This window comes from Mesocricetus auratus, unplaced genomic scaffold (assembly GCF_017639785.1).
Source record: "Mesocricetus auratus isolate SY011 unplaced genomic scaffold, BCM_Maur_2.0 Super-Scaffold_100021, whole genome shotgun sequence".
Lineage (NCBI taxonomy): Eukaryota > Metazoa > Chordata > Mammalia > Rodentia > Cricetidae > Mesocricetus > Mesocricetus auratus.
Window position 1 is genome coordinate 26,702,913 of NW_024429202.1, and position 15,553 is coordinate 26,718,465.

The window sequence follows — 15,553 nt, forward strand, 5'->3', positions numbered from 1 at the left end:
CAAAAATTAAGGTGGGAAGTTAATAGAAGAGGACACGCAAAGTCCAACTCTGGCCCTGCACGCAGCGAGAAGGAGAGGAGAGAAAGTACATGGCCAAGTTAGGAAGCAATTGTGAGAAGTGGGGTGCAGTGGGCAGATGTCTTTCTTTCTGATGAAACAAGTAAATACTTGGAAACAACTGCAACTTTGCAGGTGGCTCAGCGAGCAGCCCAGCTGCAGGAGGCCCTGCTCCACTGTGGGAGGTTCCAGGACGCCCTGGAGTCCCTGCTTAGCTGGATGGCAGACACTGAGGAGCTCGTGGCCAATCAGAAGCCTCCATCAGCTGAGTTCAAAGTGGTGAAGGCCCAGATACAAGAGCAAAAGGTACATTAGTGATGTCTTCATTTGCGTTCATATTAAATCTCTAAATGACAATCAAAGTGTACTTCCTCACTTATGCTAACTGGATGTCATGGGTATCCGTTTCTTGACACTTTCAATATTGTCGGTTACTCAGCCAGCACCTACTGATTGCCACCTACTCTGGTCAAGGCATTGTTCTGGCTGCAGGAAATACAACCCTGGATGGAAACAACAAGAGGTCCTCATTGAACAGAAAGTCTAATGGGAAATAAAGGCTTCGAAAAGCCAATAAACAAAGTCAGTATGTAACTTAGAGTGATTTCAAAGCAGGGGTGAGGAGGGAATCTGGAAGAGCCAGAGCCAGGGGTCAGGGCAGGAAGCGCTGGAGTAGAGGGATGCTATGAGCGACTTTAAATGGGATGGCCAAGAAACCCTTCACTGACCAGGTGGCATTTGGACAGAAATGATCATCGCTCTGTAACATGTAAGATTTACCCGTACGAGTTGCCCTTCTATAGGTTAAATACTGGCAGGTTCTCCGAGTTCAGCCTAACGCTGACAATGGGAATCCTCGGTTCACACGTGCTTGGCAACGCCCTGCTGCTGATGGACAGAAAGCTGCCCGAGACGCCGTGTACGGTGCTGGGCTCCATCAGACATGAAACATGACGTTTCCAGTGTGGTTTTTAATTATGTAACTGCTACCATTAACTAATTTAAATTATTCTCCTAGGGTTAATGAATGACACTTAGTCATGAAAACCCACTTGTTGTCTTTGTCGTCTTAATTGCCAAAGGTTTTGCTCTTTCAGTTTGCCAGAAGTAACCCAGTTGGGCTGGCAAGATGGCTCAGTGGGTAGAGGGCTTGCCACCAACCCTGGCAACCTGAAGTCCTCAAGATTCACATGGAGGCAATAGGGAACTGACTCCCACAAATTGTCCTCTTGTTTCTACAAGTGCATACTCATGATTAATGTATCTTCTTAAATATCCTCTTAGTTCTCCTTGCTACCTAAACCACGGCCTTCACATTGTTTCCACCGTGTCCTGAACCATGTGGAGAACATGTATGATCCTTTCCCTTTGGAAGCATGCATTCCCTTAAATGCCCTTCTTGGTGGTCTCATCCTCAGAGTATTTTTCTAGCATGTTACTTCTGGGTAACTTAAATTTCTACTCCTTAACCATCTCTCAGGATCAGGGTCAGGAAGGAAGCGGAGACCTATCTGGTTGAGCTCCTGTGCCTCCTTGCTGGAGCACAGTGCTTATACACAAGGTTGCTTAGGAATGATTTGTTTTGATTAGTTAGGGCAAGGTGACCCTGAGTCTGGCCTTCAATTACATTTAAATTGAATTTCCTTTCAACAGCTAAGTCCTGAAATCTTAATCTTTTTGGCAGCTCTCAAGATCCCCTCCCCCACAGCGCACCCCACACTCCCTTCTTTTGGGGTGCCAGGGAGCTCTGTTTAAGTTTCCATCCTCGATTAGGTTTTGAAATGCTGCTTCTGCCCTGTGAAAAGCCGGGAGCCTCCCATGCAATGGTCTGACTTGTGAGCTTGACCTGACCGTAACCTGCTTGCCTGTAATGCATTGTTTCATGTTGGAAGGCGTTTTGAAAACACTCGTGATTTACGGAAACCTTTTATTTTGACAGAGCTGATAACTGTTGGGTGCTTAGGGCATTCCTGTTTTATTAAAGTAAGGAGGATGTTATATTTTTCCCGTGGTTCAGTCTGCTTATCCTATGTGAAGATTATGGTGCCCTTATCAGTGAGAGCTGCCTATTGGGAGGCCACACCTCAGTGCCTGGCACTGCAGTAGCTAATTATTCAACCAAATGCCTTTCTCTTAGTGACATTTGTTTATTTATGTGGCCTGAGTGTGCCGCAGCGTGCGTGTGGAGGTCAGAGGACAACTTGTAGGAGTTGGTTCTCCCTCCCACCATGTGGGTCCCAGGGATCAAACTCAGGTCTTCGGGCTCAGTGGCAGGCCACCTTGACCTGCTGAGCCACCTCACTGGCCCCGAATGGATTATTTTTAAAACCCTTTTCATACTGTTTTCATGTATATTCATCCATACAACGTATGTACTTCTTAGCAAAAGTGCATGAGACACGTAAGATATGAATACTTCATTTAAGCATTCTTTGCCTCTTAAAATGTTGGATGTTTTGTCTGAAGCTTCTGCAGAGACTGCTGGAGGACCGGAAGTCCACTGTGGAGGTGATCAAACGAGAAGGAGAGAAGATCGCTGCTTCGGCAGAGCCTGCAGACAGAGTGAAGCTGTCGAGGCAGCTGAGCCTCTTAGACAGTAGATGGGAGGCACTGCTTAGCAGAGCCGAAGCAAGGTACCACAGCGCACCCCTGTGAGGCAGCGGCAGTGTGCTTGGGGCTGTGGGTTGGGCCACGCTTGCCTCTAAGTCCACGTTCTCATGTGTGCAGGGGTCGTGGTGCCCGTCCCCTCATTCTTCCGATGTCCTGTGGCCACCAGCTACATCCCTGCTCATTCAGAAAGCATTTCCCTTGAGGGTAATGCATTCATTTGTGCATTCAACAGTCACTCTCTACCTACCCTGAGTCAGACACAGATGCATGTTGGGTTATGAGGGTGAGCTAGATAGATCACCTCTGCCCCCAGAAAGGTAAATACGTAGAGACCCATGTCCGTTGAAAAATGATGACAAGTGGGACGCTTTAAGGTAAAAATGCAGGCTATGATGGAAGCACATAATAGAAGTTTGGAGACAGGGAAGTGATGGCCACGTTTCAAGGGAGGAGTTAGTTAAGGAAGCAGTGGGTTGTACTCTCCCTCCATGAGGACAGTAGAGCTAAAATGTGGCTCTCCTGGGCCACAACTCTTTTATTACAGAGTGGCAAACAGTGCAGCACTTCCTGTCTGCAGTGATGCTACTCTACTGTAAACTGACTAGGAATAGGGGAGTCTCCCAGAGTGACAGTAAAATAACTGTACTGCATAAATTCCTATTTCTTCAGAATGAAGGGAGAAGGTTTTTTAACATTGTGTGTTAATAATTGGTGATAATAATGACATGGTGCCAGGTATGGTGGCACACACCTTTAATCCCAGCACTCTGAAGGCAGAAGCATGTGGGTATCTGTGAGTTATAGGCTGCCTGGAACTACATAGCATCCCAGGCCAGCCAAGAATATAATGAGACCCTGTCTTGAAAGAAAGCCATAGAAATTGTGGTTTGTCCCCGCTGCCAGCTTCTGTAATTCTTCTCAACTTCATAGGAAGTTCGTTTCCCAGACCATATTATTCCTGAAAAATTCAACATGTTAGGAAGATAGGACAGCAGCCAGATCTCAACAGAGGCCTGGCAGCTCCGCTGACAAGGAAAATGGCAGCAGGAACAGAGTGGGTGCTTAGGTGTTCCTCTACAGCCCTGTGTTTCTGAAAGTACTTCACCGTGTAAATCAATCTGAGGATCTCTGTTCTTGATATCTAAGTCCTCAAAGTATTAACTATTGCTCTTGACATATACAGTTGCCACTGTATTTTTCTAACAGCAGTCACAATTCTTGAAGTTTTAGAATCCACTCCTAACCATCTAGTTACAAACAACTTCAGTGGCTGCCGCTTCTACTGAAACTCATCCAGTGTGCTCATGGCAAGGCCACGTGTACAGTGTGTCTTCAGTTGTGCTTCTTGTCATTGTTGTCATTGCTGCAGCCTTTAAACATTGTTAGAGCTGACATGCGCACTCTCAGGGATGGTGGCTCTCATCCTTTATCATGTGCAGGCACTTGATATCTTGTTTAATCTTATTTATTTAGAGCTATTTTAACATGGCCTTTCAGTATCTTGAGTTTTAAAGCTTAGTCTTTATGGATCTCTTTAAAGCCATGTTTAGAATAGAATGGAAGGCTCATGACTGAAAATGTTCGTTGGTGATTTTACACATTCTCCCCCGTCCTAACTGCCCTTTGTCTTGGCAAATGATTAGGAACCGCCAGTTGGAAGGTATCTCTGTGGTAGCCCAGGAGTTTCACGAGACCTTGGAACCTCTGAACGAGTGGCTCACGGCCATAGAAAAGAGACTGGCAAACTCTGAGCCCATAGGAACCCAGGCGCCGAAACTAGAGGAGCAGATTGCCCAGCACAAAGTAAGATGTGTCATGTGTCAGTGAGGCTCAGCCTTTTCATTTATTTCATGGTTTATGTGTCACACATTTGTTATTTTGTACACAATTGCAAAACTAAATCCATTTTTAAATCATCCTTTGGTTCTGTTTATGTTTTCATTTGTCCATTCCTTTTTGTTTTGTTTTGTTTTCCTTTCTTGAACTTTGTTTAGGCTTTAGAAGATGACATCATCCATCACAATAAACATTTACACCAGGCTGTTAGCATTGGCCAGTCCTTAAAGGTTTTGAGCTCCAGGGAGGATAAAGATATGGTGCAGAGTAAACTAGACTTCTCTCAAGTGTGGTACTTTGAGATCCAAGAGAAAAGTCACAGCAGGTCTGAGCTCCTCCAGCAGGCCTTGTGTAATGCTAAGATTTTTGGGGAAGATGAAGTTGAGCTGATGAACTGGCTGAATGAAGTGCATGGCAAGCTGACCAAGCTGTCAGTCCAGGATTACAGCACCGAGGCGCTTTGGAAACAGCAATCTGAACTTCGGGTATCCTCATTTATTTCTTTTCCTGTTTTATGTTCATTTCAGTTACTAATTTGTTCATTTTTGTTAGTTGTATATTATTTCATGTCCGTTATGATTACTATACTCACACTAGACTTTCTCTTGTATGTACAGGATACTTTTAATGACATGTTATTGAGTTCATCTATTTAGCTGGCTTTATCACTGCTCATTCAGTGTGATTGCTGTTGTATTCGGGGACCCATAAGAAATCAGTGCCTTCCATACCCCTGCAAAGGCATTTTTACAAGGTCCTCAGTGTGTCCTAACAGGGGAGTGCTGTGAATTATGGTAGATGAGCACAGGGTACGGAACATGGGTGGGTGGGGAGGGGGAACGGGAAAAGGACATTTTAAAGTGGGAGGGGTTTCTGCAGGCCTGCTCATAGAGCCCAGTGAAAGTTCTCTGGGGTTAATGAGTGCTGTTGCTGATTTAAATTTGGTTTTCCCCTGCTTCCATACAAATGGTACCTGCATTTTTAGGCTCTACAAGAAGACATCCTCCTCAGGAAACAGAACGTAGACCAGGCACTGCTGAACGGCTTAGAGCTGCTCAAACAAACCACAGGTGAGATGTCTCTGGCCCGGGCTGTCCACGCCAGCATGTTGCAGTGCTGACAGGGTATCTCAAGGGCGGGGAGAGACAAAACATTTCCTAATTTTTGAGGCAGCTCTAAGACCTCATCCTGCAGAATGCTTTGAAGATCAGTCAAGGGGGCTTTCTGTGTGATCTCACTTTTTTCTCATGATCTCACTTGTGTTCTTGGTAGATGCTGTGTGTATTACTCATAGCATAAAGTGCTTGGCATAGGAGCTGGTCAGAGAAGCCTGCAGTGTAGCTATATTAGTCTTCCACTGTTGGAAGACTGGTGAATACATGGGTTTAGACAGTTGACTGTGTTGTTGTTTTGTTTTAAGGCAGATTGCATTGCAGTGACGCTTGTTAGGGTAGCTCACAGATTTAATTTCTCCAAGCTTGAGCCACTAAGAAAACAGACGCATGGCTTAATACCTACTTGAGAGGCGTTTGGGCAACTCAGAGGAACTAAGTTATTTTAGCAATTCTTCTAGCTATAGGAAAATCCTTATCTATTTCAGCAATGTGCCTGTGCACGCATGCATGGCACAGTTATCATTCATTGTGGCTAAAGACAGGCGATGAAGTGTCTGGAACTTTGATTAGAAGTCTGAAGCTTAGGGCATAATTTATGTCTGTCTGCAAAGGAAGTGGAGGCAGATAAAGATCCCTGGAAGTGTGAAAGTGAGCAATGATGAGCAAGCAGAGGAAGGTCAGATATCCTGCCTGACATAACCCGGCTTCTAAGCCATGATGCAGTGACCTGAATACGGTCGGGTCTAGCCTGCCCTCTCTGATGACAGGTAAATGAAACATTGTAAATAATCGAAGTTTCTGTAGCCCTCTCCATTTCCATTTCTATCTTCAGTGATAATATCATGGCTACCAATCCTAGGGAAGAAAGAAGTAAGGGCATCTTCAGAAAAATGTCTCCTCTTTCCCACAAAGCACATCATACGAGTAGTGCCCAAAGAAGCTCTCTTGCCCTCACTTTTTATCCTTCTGTAAGAAACAACGTCTTTTAAAATTTTAGGTGACGAAGTTTTAATAATTCAAGATAAGTTGGAAGCCATTAAAGCAAGGTACAAAGACATCACCAAACTGAGTGGCGACGTAGCAAAGACGCTGGAGCAAGCTCTGCAGCTCGCCAGCCGGCTGCAGTCCACGCACAAGGAGCTGTGCGGCTGGCTGGACAGGGTGGAGGTGGAGTTGCTCTCCTACGAGACTCAGTCCCTGAAAGGAGAAGCCTCAAGCCAAGTCCACCAGAGACAGAAAGTATGCAACCGCGCATCTCCAAGGCTTTTGTTAACCAGGAGGGGTGGTTCTGTGAGGATTCCAGATATAGTTGTCCTGGGGGGTGGGGCCTGGGGGGAACGGGCAGTAAGGTGACTGACTGTAGTTCACTTTAAGAATCATGTGACTGGGGATATAGTTTCCTGCCCAAGATAGAATAAATGAAGAAGGAAAAACAGAAAAAGACGATGAACATTGTTCCAGAGATTTGTAATTTGGTTGGAGAAATATTTCTATCCTATGGGTGGGTTTTCTTGGCAACATCACAAAAATACCCTCTTTCGGAGCATTCTTTGCAGATCCCACAGGGGTGGAAGGGAGCCGGGGAGGGTGGTAGAGCAGCAGCACGTCCTGCCGTCCTCCCCACAGGCCCTAGTCCTCTGTGAGTGCAACAGCTTTCTTGTTTTATTTTTGTTTTCCTGATCACTTACATAGTAACTTGTTTGGGTTTGTGTTTCCAAGTTGTAAATATTTATTTTCCATTCCAAAGATACAATCTTGCCATGCTGACGAATGAACTGTTCTCTAAACTTGGCTGGAAACACTTTAAGTTTTACAAAATAGCTATAAGTAATGGAGGTTTATATAGCCCTGATGGAACTAGCCAGGCCAAGTGTCTCTTTGTCAGCCAGCAAAGGACCTTCAAGAACAGGTGGGGGAGGGCCTGCCCAAATGTTTATACCTCCGTGCGTGTATGTTTTCAAGGAACTGAAAAAGGAAGTTAAGAGCAGCAAAGCCCTACTGGACTCTGTTAACGAAGTGAGCAGCGCTTTGTTGGAACTAGTGCCCTGGAGGGCACGAGAAGGACTGGAGAAAATGGTAGCCGAGGACAACGAGCGCTACCGGTTGGTGAGCGACACCATCACTCAGAAGGTGGAAGAGATCGATGCCGCCATTCTGCGGTCTCAGCAGGTAGGACGAGTATCTTGTTGTCTTGGCAACAGACATTCTCCTACTGCCCAGGGTCTTCACCCGAACAGACATTTCTGCTGCTGTATTTCCATTCTGACTGCTGCGCTTCAGAAATGAACTCAAGGATCTTAATAGAATTTGACTGGGCTACATCTGAGCACTAGGGCACTGCTAATCTGCAGATGGCTCCCAACCATCTGCCCCCACTACATCACAGACAGCACCCTGCCACACACAGGAGAGCACTGCTTTCCAAACAGAATGCTTTGTAGCTACACATTTGCGTATTGCTCATACTAGTATTATGCCTCGACTAACCCTGATGTATCTGTGAGTAAATAGTTGGAATTAGTGTATAGGTTAGTATTAACTGTTGCCCGGAATGCTGCTATAGCAATGAAAAAGTCTTTGTTTTTGAAAGCAAAGAGTTTTCTTCTTGACATAGAGCTTTTTCCAAAGATGACTAAAAGGGGAAAAAATGATAGTTTCTGACCTGTCTGTGGCTCCACACAGTTTCTACTCCAAAGTTTTAGAGAATTCTGCTGTTAGCCACAGCCCTGTGGAAAGTGGTGGGCAGTAAAGCAGGAATGAAAGTTTATTGTGCATAGTGTAACCTCTATTGAAATCCTTGTGACTATGCACATTAAGTCATCAGGTTTGGACTGAAAACTTTGTAAGAGGGCATATGGTTTTGTAGGGTACCTCAAGTAGGAGATGTGTGACTAACCTCTTTAATCATACCAGGAGATGTATGACTAACCTCTTTAATCATACCAGGCAAAATCAAGCAGCAGAAACAGACTACGGGAGAGAGTCTCTGAAGCTGGCTGTCTAGCATTGTGGAACTAGTTTGTAGGTTCTAAAGCTTTGCACTCTGCCCAAAGGCTGACAGAAAGAAGGTCACTGTATCAAGCCCCTGCCTAGGAAACTTCTGTGAGGGGTACTCATGCCAGAGGAATGTGTTTGCTGCCTGTTTTACAGTCTGCAGGAATTTTTACGCCTCATTGTTGTAGCAAAGTGGGAATATTTATTTGTGAAGTTTATTCAGCTGTTTTAAAATACTGACTTTTTCATTAAAATTTATTTGAACATCTCAGGACTGGCACCAAAGCTTTTTCTGAGTAACAAGGTAAATATTTTGTCCTTTGGGAGCACACTTTTCTTGAGCAGTTGACTGTGTTGTTCAGTTAGCTGACTGATATGAAGCAGATACGGTCTGAATTACAGGTTCATATTGGTTAGCATGCATTGAAGCTTGCTCAGTCACTAGCTACAGATCAGAGACAGTCAAAAATGTTTGCCAGTGTTTCCCAAAGATTTCTTAAAATGTCATTGTTCTTAAACCTAAAATTTAAAATATCCATCCTTAAAGAAAACAGTATTGGTCAGGCATGGTAGCATAGACCTTTAATCCCAGCACTCCAGAAGCAGAGGCAGATAAATCTTCCTAGTTTTATATGGACTTAAACTTTTATTTCATCTGCCTATATCCATTTTCAATGTGGCAAAAGCATCTGGGAGTGCTACCAGGGAAGGTAAAGGCCCAGGTTGCCATGGGCTCAAGGGCCTTTGTCTCATTCTTATGGGGTGGGGCTGCATAGTGCTCTCTGCACAGTGAGGGAGGCCATGGCGGTCTAACACTGAGTGATGAGGAGAACTCCGACTCTGTTAGGTCTGTTATGATGCCTCTAGAGTGGAGCAAAGCTCAAGTGCCTCGCTGCTACCTGACAGGGTGAATCCAGACTCCACACTTCCCTCCCTTTACACTGGAGGAAGGGACTTAGTTTTGAGTCAATGGGAATAAAACTTTGGCTCCTGCTTACCATCATCCTGAAAGGGACTTGAGGAACATTGTCGCAGACTCAAGGGTGAAGTCCTGAGCTCCTTAGGTACCTTCTCTTGGCATGAGTGGGGCTGCCATTCATTCTGTGGCACTTGATTGGCTTAGAGTGAAGCTTGTCACTTTCCTGCCTCTCTGGGTTGTCCTGCCCTTTCCTGTGTCCTTTGGCTAGAGAGAACAAGACTCTCCTGGGCTACATCTGCATCCATTGGTGTGTATGGGTTCCTTGTTTGTCCTGTACTTAATCTTGGATAGGAGAGGTGCAAAGAAATAGCACCCTTGGGGTGTTGATCCTCAGGACCTCAGGTCCAAGGCACTCCGCCTTCCTCTTCATGTTGCAGGAGCATTCTGTGTGCCATGCCAGGGGATTTAGTTTTCCTTATCTTGGAATGAGGAAACTTGGTCTGTTCCATTTCCCTATGTGTTTACATTGTGTTAATGTAGAATCTAAAGTACAATTGTCTTCTGCCTTATTTTCTAGCCTCCCTTCTCTTTTCTTATACAGTTATCCTCTTCTACTCCTATTTCGATTTCCAGCTTCTCTTGGAAAGTGGAACATTCAGGCAATACTAGATTTGACAAGTTGCAGTCTCCATTTCCCATTAATTCTTCAGCCAAAGCGCTCATAGTTACTATCTATCTTTGGTGGTAATAGTATCACTCACCCACCTTTTGATCCCTGCTTGGTTCAGAATGGCATTGAGAGTTTATCTGATGCAAGACACTGAAAATCGTTGTGCTCTTTGACAACATAACAAAAGCGAAGTATGGGGAATATTCATAATAAAGGAAAAAAGTAGGGTATGCAAGTGTTCATACCGTATTTTACAAGTCTGACCTTCCCAGTTTCTTGGGTGGGATGTCACTAAATTACCAACAGTATTAACTCTGGATATTAATTTTCTTCTGTTTATTTTTCTCTGCTTTGAATATGTTTCTGTCATGCCTATGAATTAATGCTATGATGAGGAAAATAAACTAAAATATTTAAGAATGATCTTGTACATGTTTGATGTCCAGTATTAAATAAGATGTTTACAAGTCATGCATGAGTTGTTTGAGTGTGTTCTCATACACAAATAGACCTATTTGCACACACATTTATGTGTAAACACATACAATAAAGAAATGAGGATATTTTGGTCTTTTATCGGGAGCCAGGTACCTTGGTGGCACAGTGCTGCCTGCCCATCTGAGAATTGAAGTCACAGGATAAAGTTGCTTAATATGGTTTCTAACTGTCAGCTTTTAAAGCACTTATGTTTGGATGCTGAGACACCTCAACAGAAGGTCACGGAGCCAGCCAGACTTGCATCCTTGCCTTGCCTGTTACCATACAGCAGAGTGTAAGGGCTTGTGGGCGGGGTTCTTCTCTCCCTATCATTCAGCCACTCGTGATTTATTTTAGCATGCTGTGAAAAGAGAAACTGAGAACCTCCAATTAGGAAAGGGGGTATTTAAAAGCAATGTAAATAGGTAATTTTTCTGGCACCAGCCACAGGAACTTGCTGACCTAATTATTATCTTTTGTTTAGTTTGAACAAGCGGCAGATGCTGAGTTATCCTGGATCGCTGAAACAGAGAAGAAGTTAATGTCTCTGGGTGACATCCGGCTTGAGCAAGACCAGACCTCTGCGCAGCTGCAGGTTCAAAAGGTGAAGAAATACATTTTCAGTTGCCGTCTAAGTTATGTGTCGCCAGGCTCCAAGTCTAGAAAATCCATTCACGTGGTTTTACTTTCCAAGACCCTGTCAGGGTAACTCGCTATTTTCAACTGCTTTGCTTAGTTGCCTCCACTGAATCACACACTTGGTTTGTACTTTGTCTTTGTTTGGTAAATCGCAGGCATTCACCATGGATATTTTGAGACACAAGGATATTATTGACGAACTTGTTAAATCCGAGCATAAAATCATGACCACGTCCAGCGAAGAGGAAAAGCAGTCAATGAAGGTATTGCCTTGTCTGTGTGCTGAGCAGTGAACCTCAAGTGAATGGCTGAGCACTGAGTTCCAGAAGGGCACTTTCTCTATATCTGCAATTGCTGTTTAAGTAACAGAATCACTAAATATAAATGGGGCATCTTTTAAGGTTACGGAATAACCATGGAAACCAGAGGACAGTGCATGGTAATGCACCTGAGCTACTCAAGTTTCCTTGATTAACATTCGTTTGAGCCTTCAGTCAATCCAATCAGTGTTAGCTTTGTTACTGTTTGCAATCCTTATGAGATATGTTCAGCTATGGGCCATACACTTCTGGGACATTTGCAACTTTTAAGCCAAAACAAAATCCAAAATACATAGATCTTCATCCTGTATAGAGTTACTCTAAGCCAATAGGGGAACAGTGAGCTAACCGCTAAGGAAGCAAATAGGTATATGTAGTTTCAATAATTGTGCAGATTGATTAAAAAAAATCTACAGGTAAAAGTGGTTAGCTCAACTTTAATGGACATCTGAGTAACTTAAAGAAATGACTTAATGTTAATACTTCCAGATAAGTATATGACCCCAAGTAAAGATAAGCAAACATCCATCCCCTAAATTACATTTTAGATAAAGTACACATTTTTCAGGTAGAGCACAGATAAAATTACAGATTGTACAGTACGATGATATTTTCTTGTTTTCCTTTTGTTTACAAGGGCAGTTTATTAGTCTATAAGTATTATTTTTCAAGGATTCAGAAATAAAAAAATAGAGATCATCATGAAATAATTTCTGTTCTGACTTGTAGCTATTGGGTGATTATCCTTTCTTCTGCCCTTGCTTTTAGTGAGTTTACATTGCATCCTCAAATCACCACACCTCACAACACTAGCCTGTAGCACAATGGCCTGCCTTAATTCCCATGCATGTACTTGATTTTATTTTTAATTGACTTTAGTTCTTAGGATTTCCTTTGTAAAAGATAATCTTCCTTTTCTTCCAGATAATAGTGTTAATGCTGGGAGATTTGTGTGAAACTTGCTTTCCACCCCTGAGAACAGTATATAAGTACTGGAGAATTCTGTTCATTATGTCTACAGAATTCAGACACTTTGGCATAAAAATTTGAGTGCCCTCTCTAATTTAACATGAATGGGTGCACAGAAACAGTTAATCCGAGTGGGTTTCTTTTATGTTTACCTCGCATACATTTGTTGTGTCCCCACTGTGTGCCACGTGTACAGAGCTGGTTAAAGCATCCTGAACTACAACCTCCAGCCTGACAGACACACTTCCTCATCTCATTTTTTCTAGAAAAAACTGGACAAGGTACTGAAGAACTATGATGCCATCTGCCAAATTAACTCAGAGCGGCACCTGCAGCTGGAGCGGGCACAGTCCCTGGTTAGCCAGTTCTGGGAGACGTATGAGGAACTTTGGCCGTGGCTGACAGAGACACAGAGAATCATCTCCCAGCTGCCTGCCCCAGCCCTGGAATATGAAACTCTGAGACGACAGCAGGAAGAGCACCGGGTAAGAGCTAGAGAACGAGTCTGGGTAGGAAAAAGAATACCGTCTTAAAATATTAGCGGCCTGAGCTTCTGAGGTGCTTTCAGTTACGTATATTGAATCTCGTTCCATGTACATACGTCGAATACGTTCTGTGCTATATATATATATATATATACATATATATATATATATAGTGGCCAGAGCACTCTAAAATATTAAAGAGTAGAGTAGAGGTGTGTGGAAGAACCATCATACACACACAGCCATTGAGTTTGGAGAAAATGTAGTAGCATCCATCTGTCAAAGCAGCAATGTCACAAAAGCTATGCCCAGAAAGCAGGCTGAAGTATCGGTTTAACTTGGTGGCTAGGAAACATCTCCATGTGACTCCATGTTTGGTAGAACATTGAAGAGGCAACCCAGTTATATGAAATGGAAATTGGACTCTGGCATTATGAAAACATCCCTCTAGCAGACACTGAACTGTTAATGTCCCTTGAAACTTAACAAGAGTTTGATTGAGAGAGTTTGATTGAAGAAGATCTTGAGCCCTTAATATTTGTGGGCTGAAGAAGGCAGTTGTTCTCCTTGATCTGTTCACAAGACCAGTCAGGAACGGGAGAGAATCAACCCAGGAAATGTTACAGTGTCGTTCAGAAGATAGGATAAACTTAGTGCTTTTAAAGATTTATTTTCATTCTGTGTCTGAGTCTTTTGCCTGCACATATGCCTGCACCACATGTGTACAGTGCTCAGAGGCCAGAAGAGGGTATTGTATACTCTGGGACTGGAGCTCTAGACAGTTGTGAGCTGCCATGTGGGTGCTGAGAATCAAAACCAGGTCCTCTCCAATAGCAGCAAATGTTCCCGCCCACAGAGTCATGTTCCCTGCTCCTGTGTGATGATCTTGTTTGTTTACTTTAGCTCACTGGAGTGGAAGGCTGTCTCTAGCTGCCGCACTTATTCAGATGAGAGCTTATAAAAACATTTTAAGGCCAAACTAAACTTTTACAGAGTCTTATCTAAATCGTTCAACTAGCAAAAGACTTAAGAATGGTATCGAACTGAATTTAATTTCAATACCAAGGTTTGTTGTGTCAGAAATCTTGCTAGCTGTGCATTGAATGCGTCAGTGTAAAATGGATCATGAACATCTCTATCACAGGTGATTCAAATAACTGCTTTTAGAATAACACCTGGTGTTAAGAGACAACTCGTGAGCTAAAATCTTAAAAATAAAATTGATTTTCTTTTTTGCATAATCTCTGAACTTGCCAAACAAAAGCCTGCTATAGCCTTCTATGTCTCCAAACTGTCCACACCAAACAGTTTTCTGCAGCCCTCTAAAAGCACTGGGGCAAAGTCATATCTAGAAATGAAAACAGCCTCCAGAGTCTATGTTATCGAGTGTCATGGGCCTTTAAGTCGTGTGAAATTTCTCCAACATGATGACCTCAAGAATCGTTTGGTCACATGTGAGGCAAAGGAGTGCGTGTGTAGAAGTATTTTCAGGAGCCCTTCAGACAACTTTAAAGCAGCAAAAACACCTGTAAATTATCCCTAGACTGCCTTTCCTGGGTGTGAGCCCTCTCAGAAGTGCCTGCTAGAGGCTGGAGTGCAAACCGATTAGAGATAGACCTGGTAAGGACAGGGGCATGCTGATGAGGGGCAAGTGGAAACCCTCTGTACTTAGAGGCTGGCCTAAGAGTCTCTTAAAGGAAAAGGCCCCCGTGGGAATGGTTCTGGAGTGGCCCCATGAAGTCCTGGCTCCCAGCACCTCAGCCGAGTAACAGGAGTGACTCCACTTGAATTCCAACTCCACTCACCAGTGTGAATATCGTGTGTCTCAATCAGAGGACAAAATTAAGCAACACCTCTTATGATACATATCTGCTTTAGATACACCTTATAATAATGTTCGACATACAGTTGTTTGTAGAGTGTTGTCTTCCCGCGAGCCTGGTTCCAGAGCCGCATTAGTCCCAAATAAACACACAGAAGGCTATATTAATTATGAAGTTGTTGGCCATTTGCTTGGTTTCTTACTGGCTGTCTCTGGCTTAAGTACTTAACCCATAATTGCTAATCTAAGTATTTCTCTTACCAGAGAAAAGGGTCCAGATCTCTTACTCCTTTGGCAGCTACATCATGACTGACTCTGCCTCTCTTTCCCAGAATCCTCCTTGACTCCTAGTCTCACCTATCTTGCTTCCCTATTGGCCAACAATGCTTTATTGACATATACACAGGACTCTCCCATCAGTTGTATGTTTGATAAATCTATTACCTTTGAAACTTTTAACAGTTTTCAGTAATAAATAGGTGGCTGGAGAGATGGCTTGGCAGTTAGGAGCACTTGCTGCTCTTAGAGAGATCTAGCTTAAGTTCTCAGGACCCACATGGTATCTCAATGCCTTACCTGTAGGCTACATGCACCCACACAAATAAATGTGATAAAATGACTAATACAAGTGAACTGATAT

General features: G+C 43.5%; 1 protein-coding gene across 18 annotated transcripts in view; it reads left to right on the forward strand.

The window, feature by feature from the left end:
* The window catches only part of Dst (dystonin), a 400,220-nt gene that overhangs the window by 336,548 nt on the left and 48,119 nt on the right, over nucleotides 1-15,553 (forward strand). For 13 of the 18 annotated variants that reach the window (XM_040729445.1, XM_040729449.1, XM_040729447.1 and 10 more), the window contains 10 exons: nucleotides 193-363; nucleotides 2,524-2,690; nucleotides 4,311-4,470; nucleotides 4,662-4,988; nucleotides 5,489-5,573; nucleotides 6,616-6,857; nucleotides 7,581-7,787; nucleotides 11,163-11,282; nucleotides 11,473-11,580; nucleotides 12,873-13,091. In XM_040729445.1, coding sequence (XP_040585379.1) covers nucleotides 193-363; nucleotides 2,524-2,690; nucleotides 4,311-4,470; nucleotides 4,662-4,988; nucleotides 5,489-5,573; nucleotides 6,616-6,857; nucleotides 7,581-7,787; nucleotides 11,163-11,282; nucleotides 11,473-11,580; nucleotides 12,873-13,091 — 1,806 coding nt within the window. The remainder of the gene's footprint in view (nucleotides 1-192; nucleotides 364-2,523; nucleotides 2,691-4,310; nucleotides 4,471-4,661; nucleotides 4,989-5,488; nucleotides 5,574-6,615; nucleotides 6,858-7,580; nucleotides 7,788-11,162; nucleotides 11,283-11,472; nucleotides 11,581-12,872; nucleotides 13,092-15,553) is intronic. The other 5 variants (XM_040729451.1, XM_040729453.1, XM_040729464.1 and 2 more) reach the window with 1 other exon arrangement.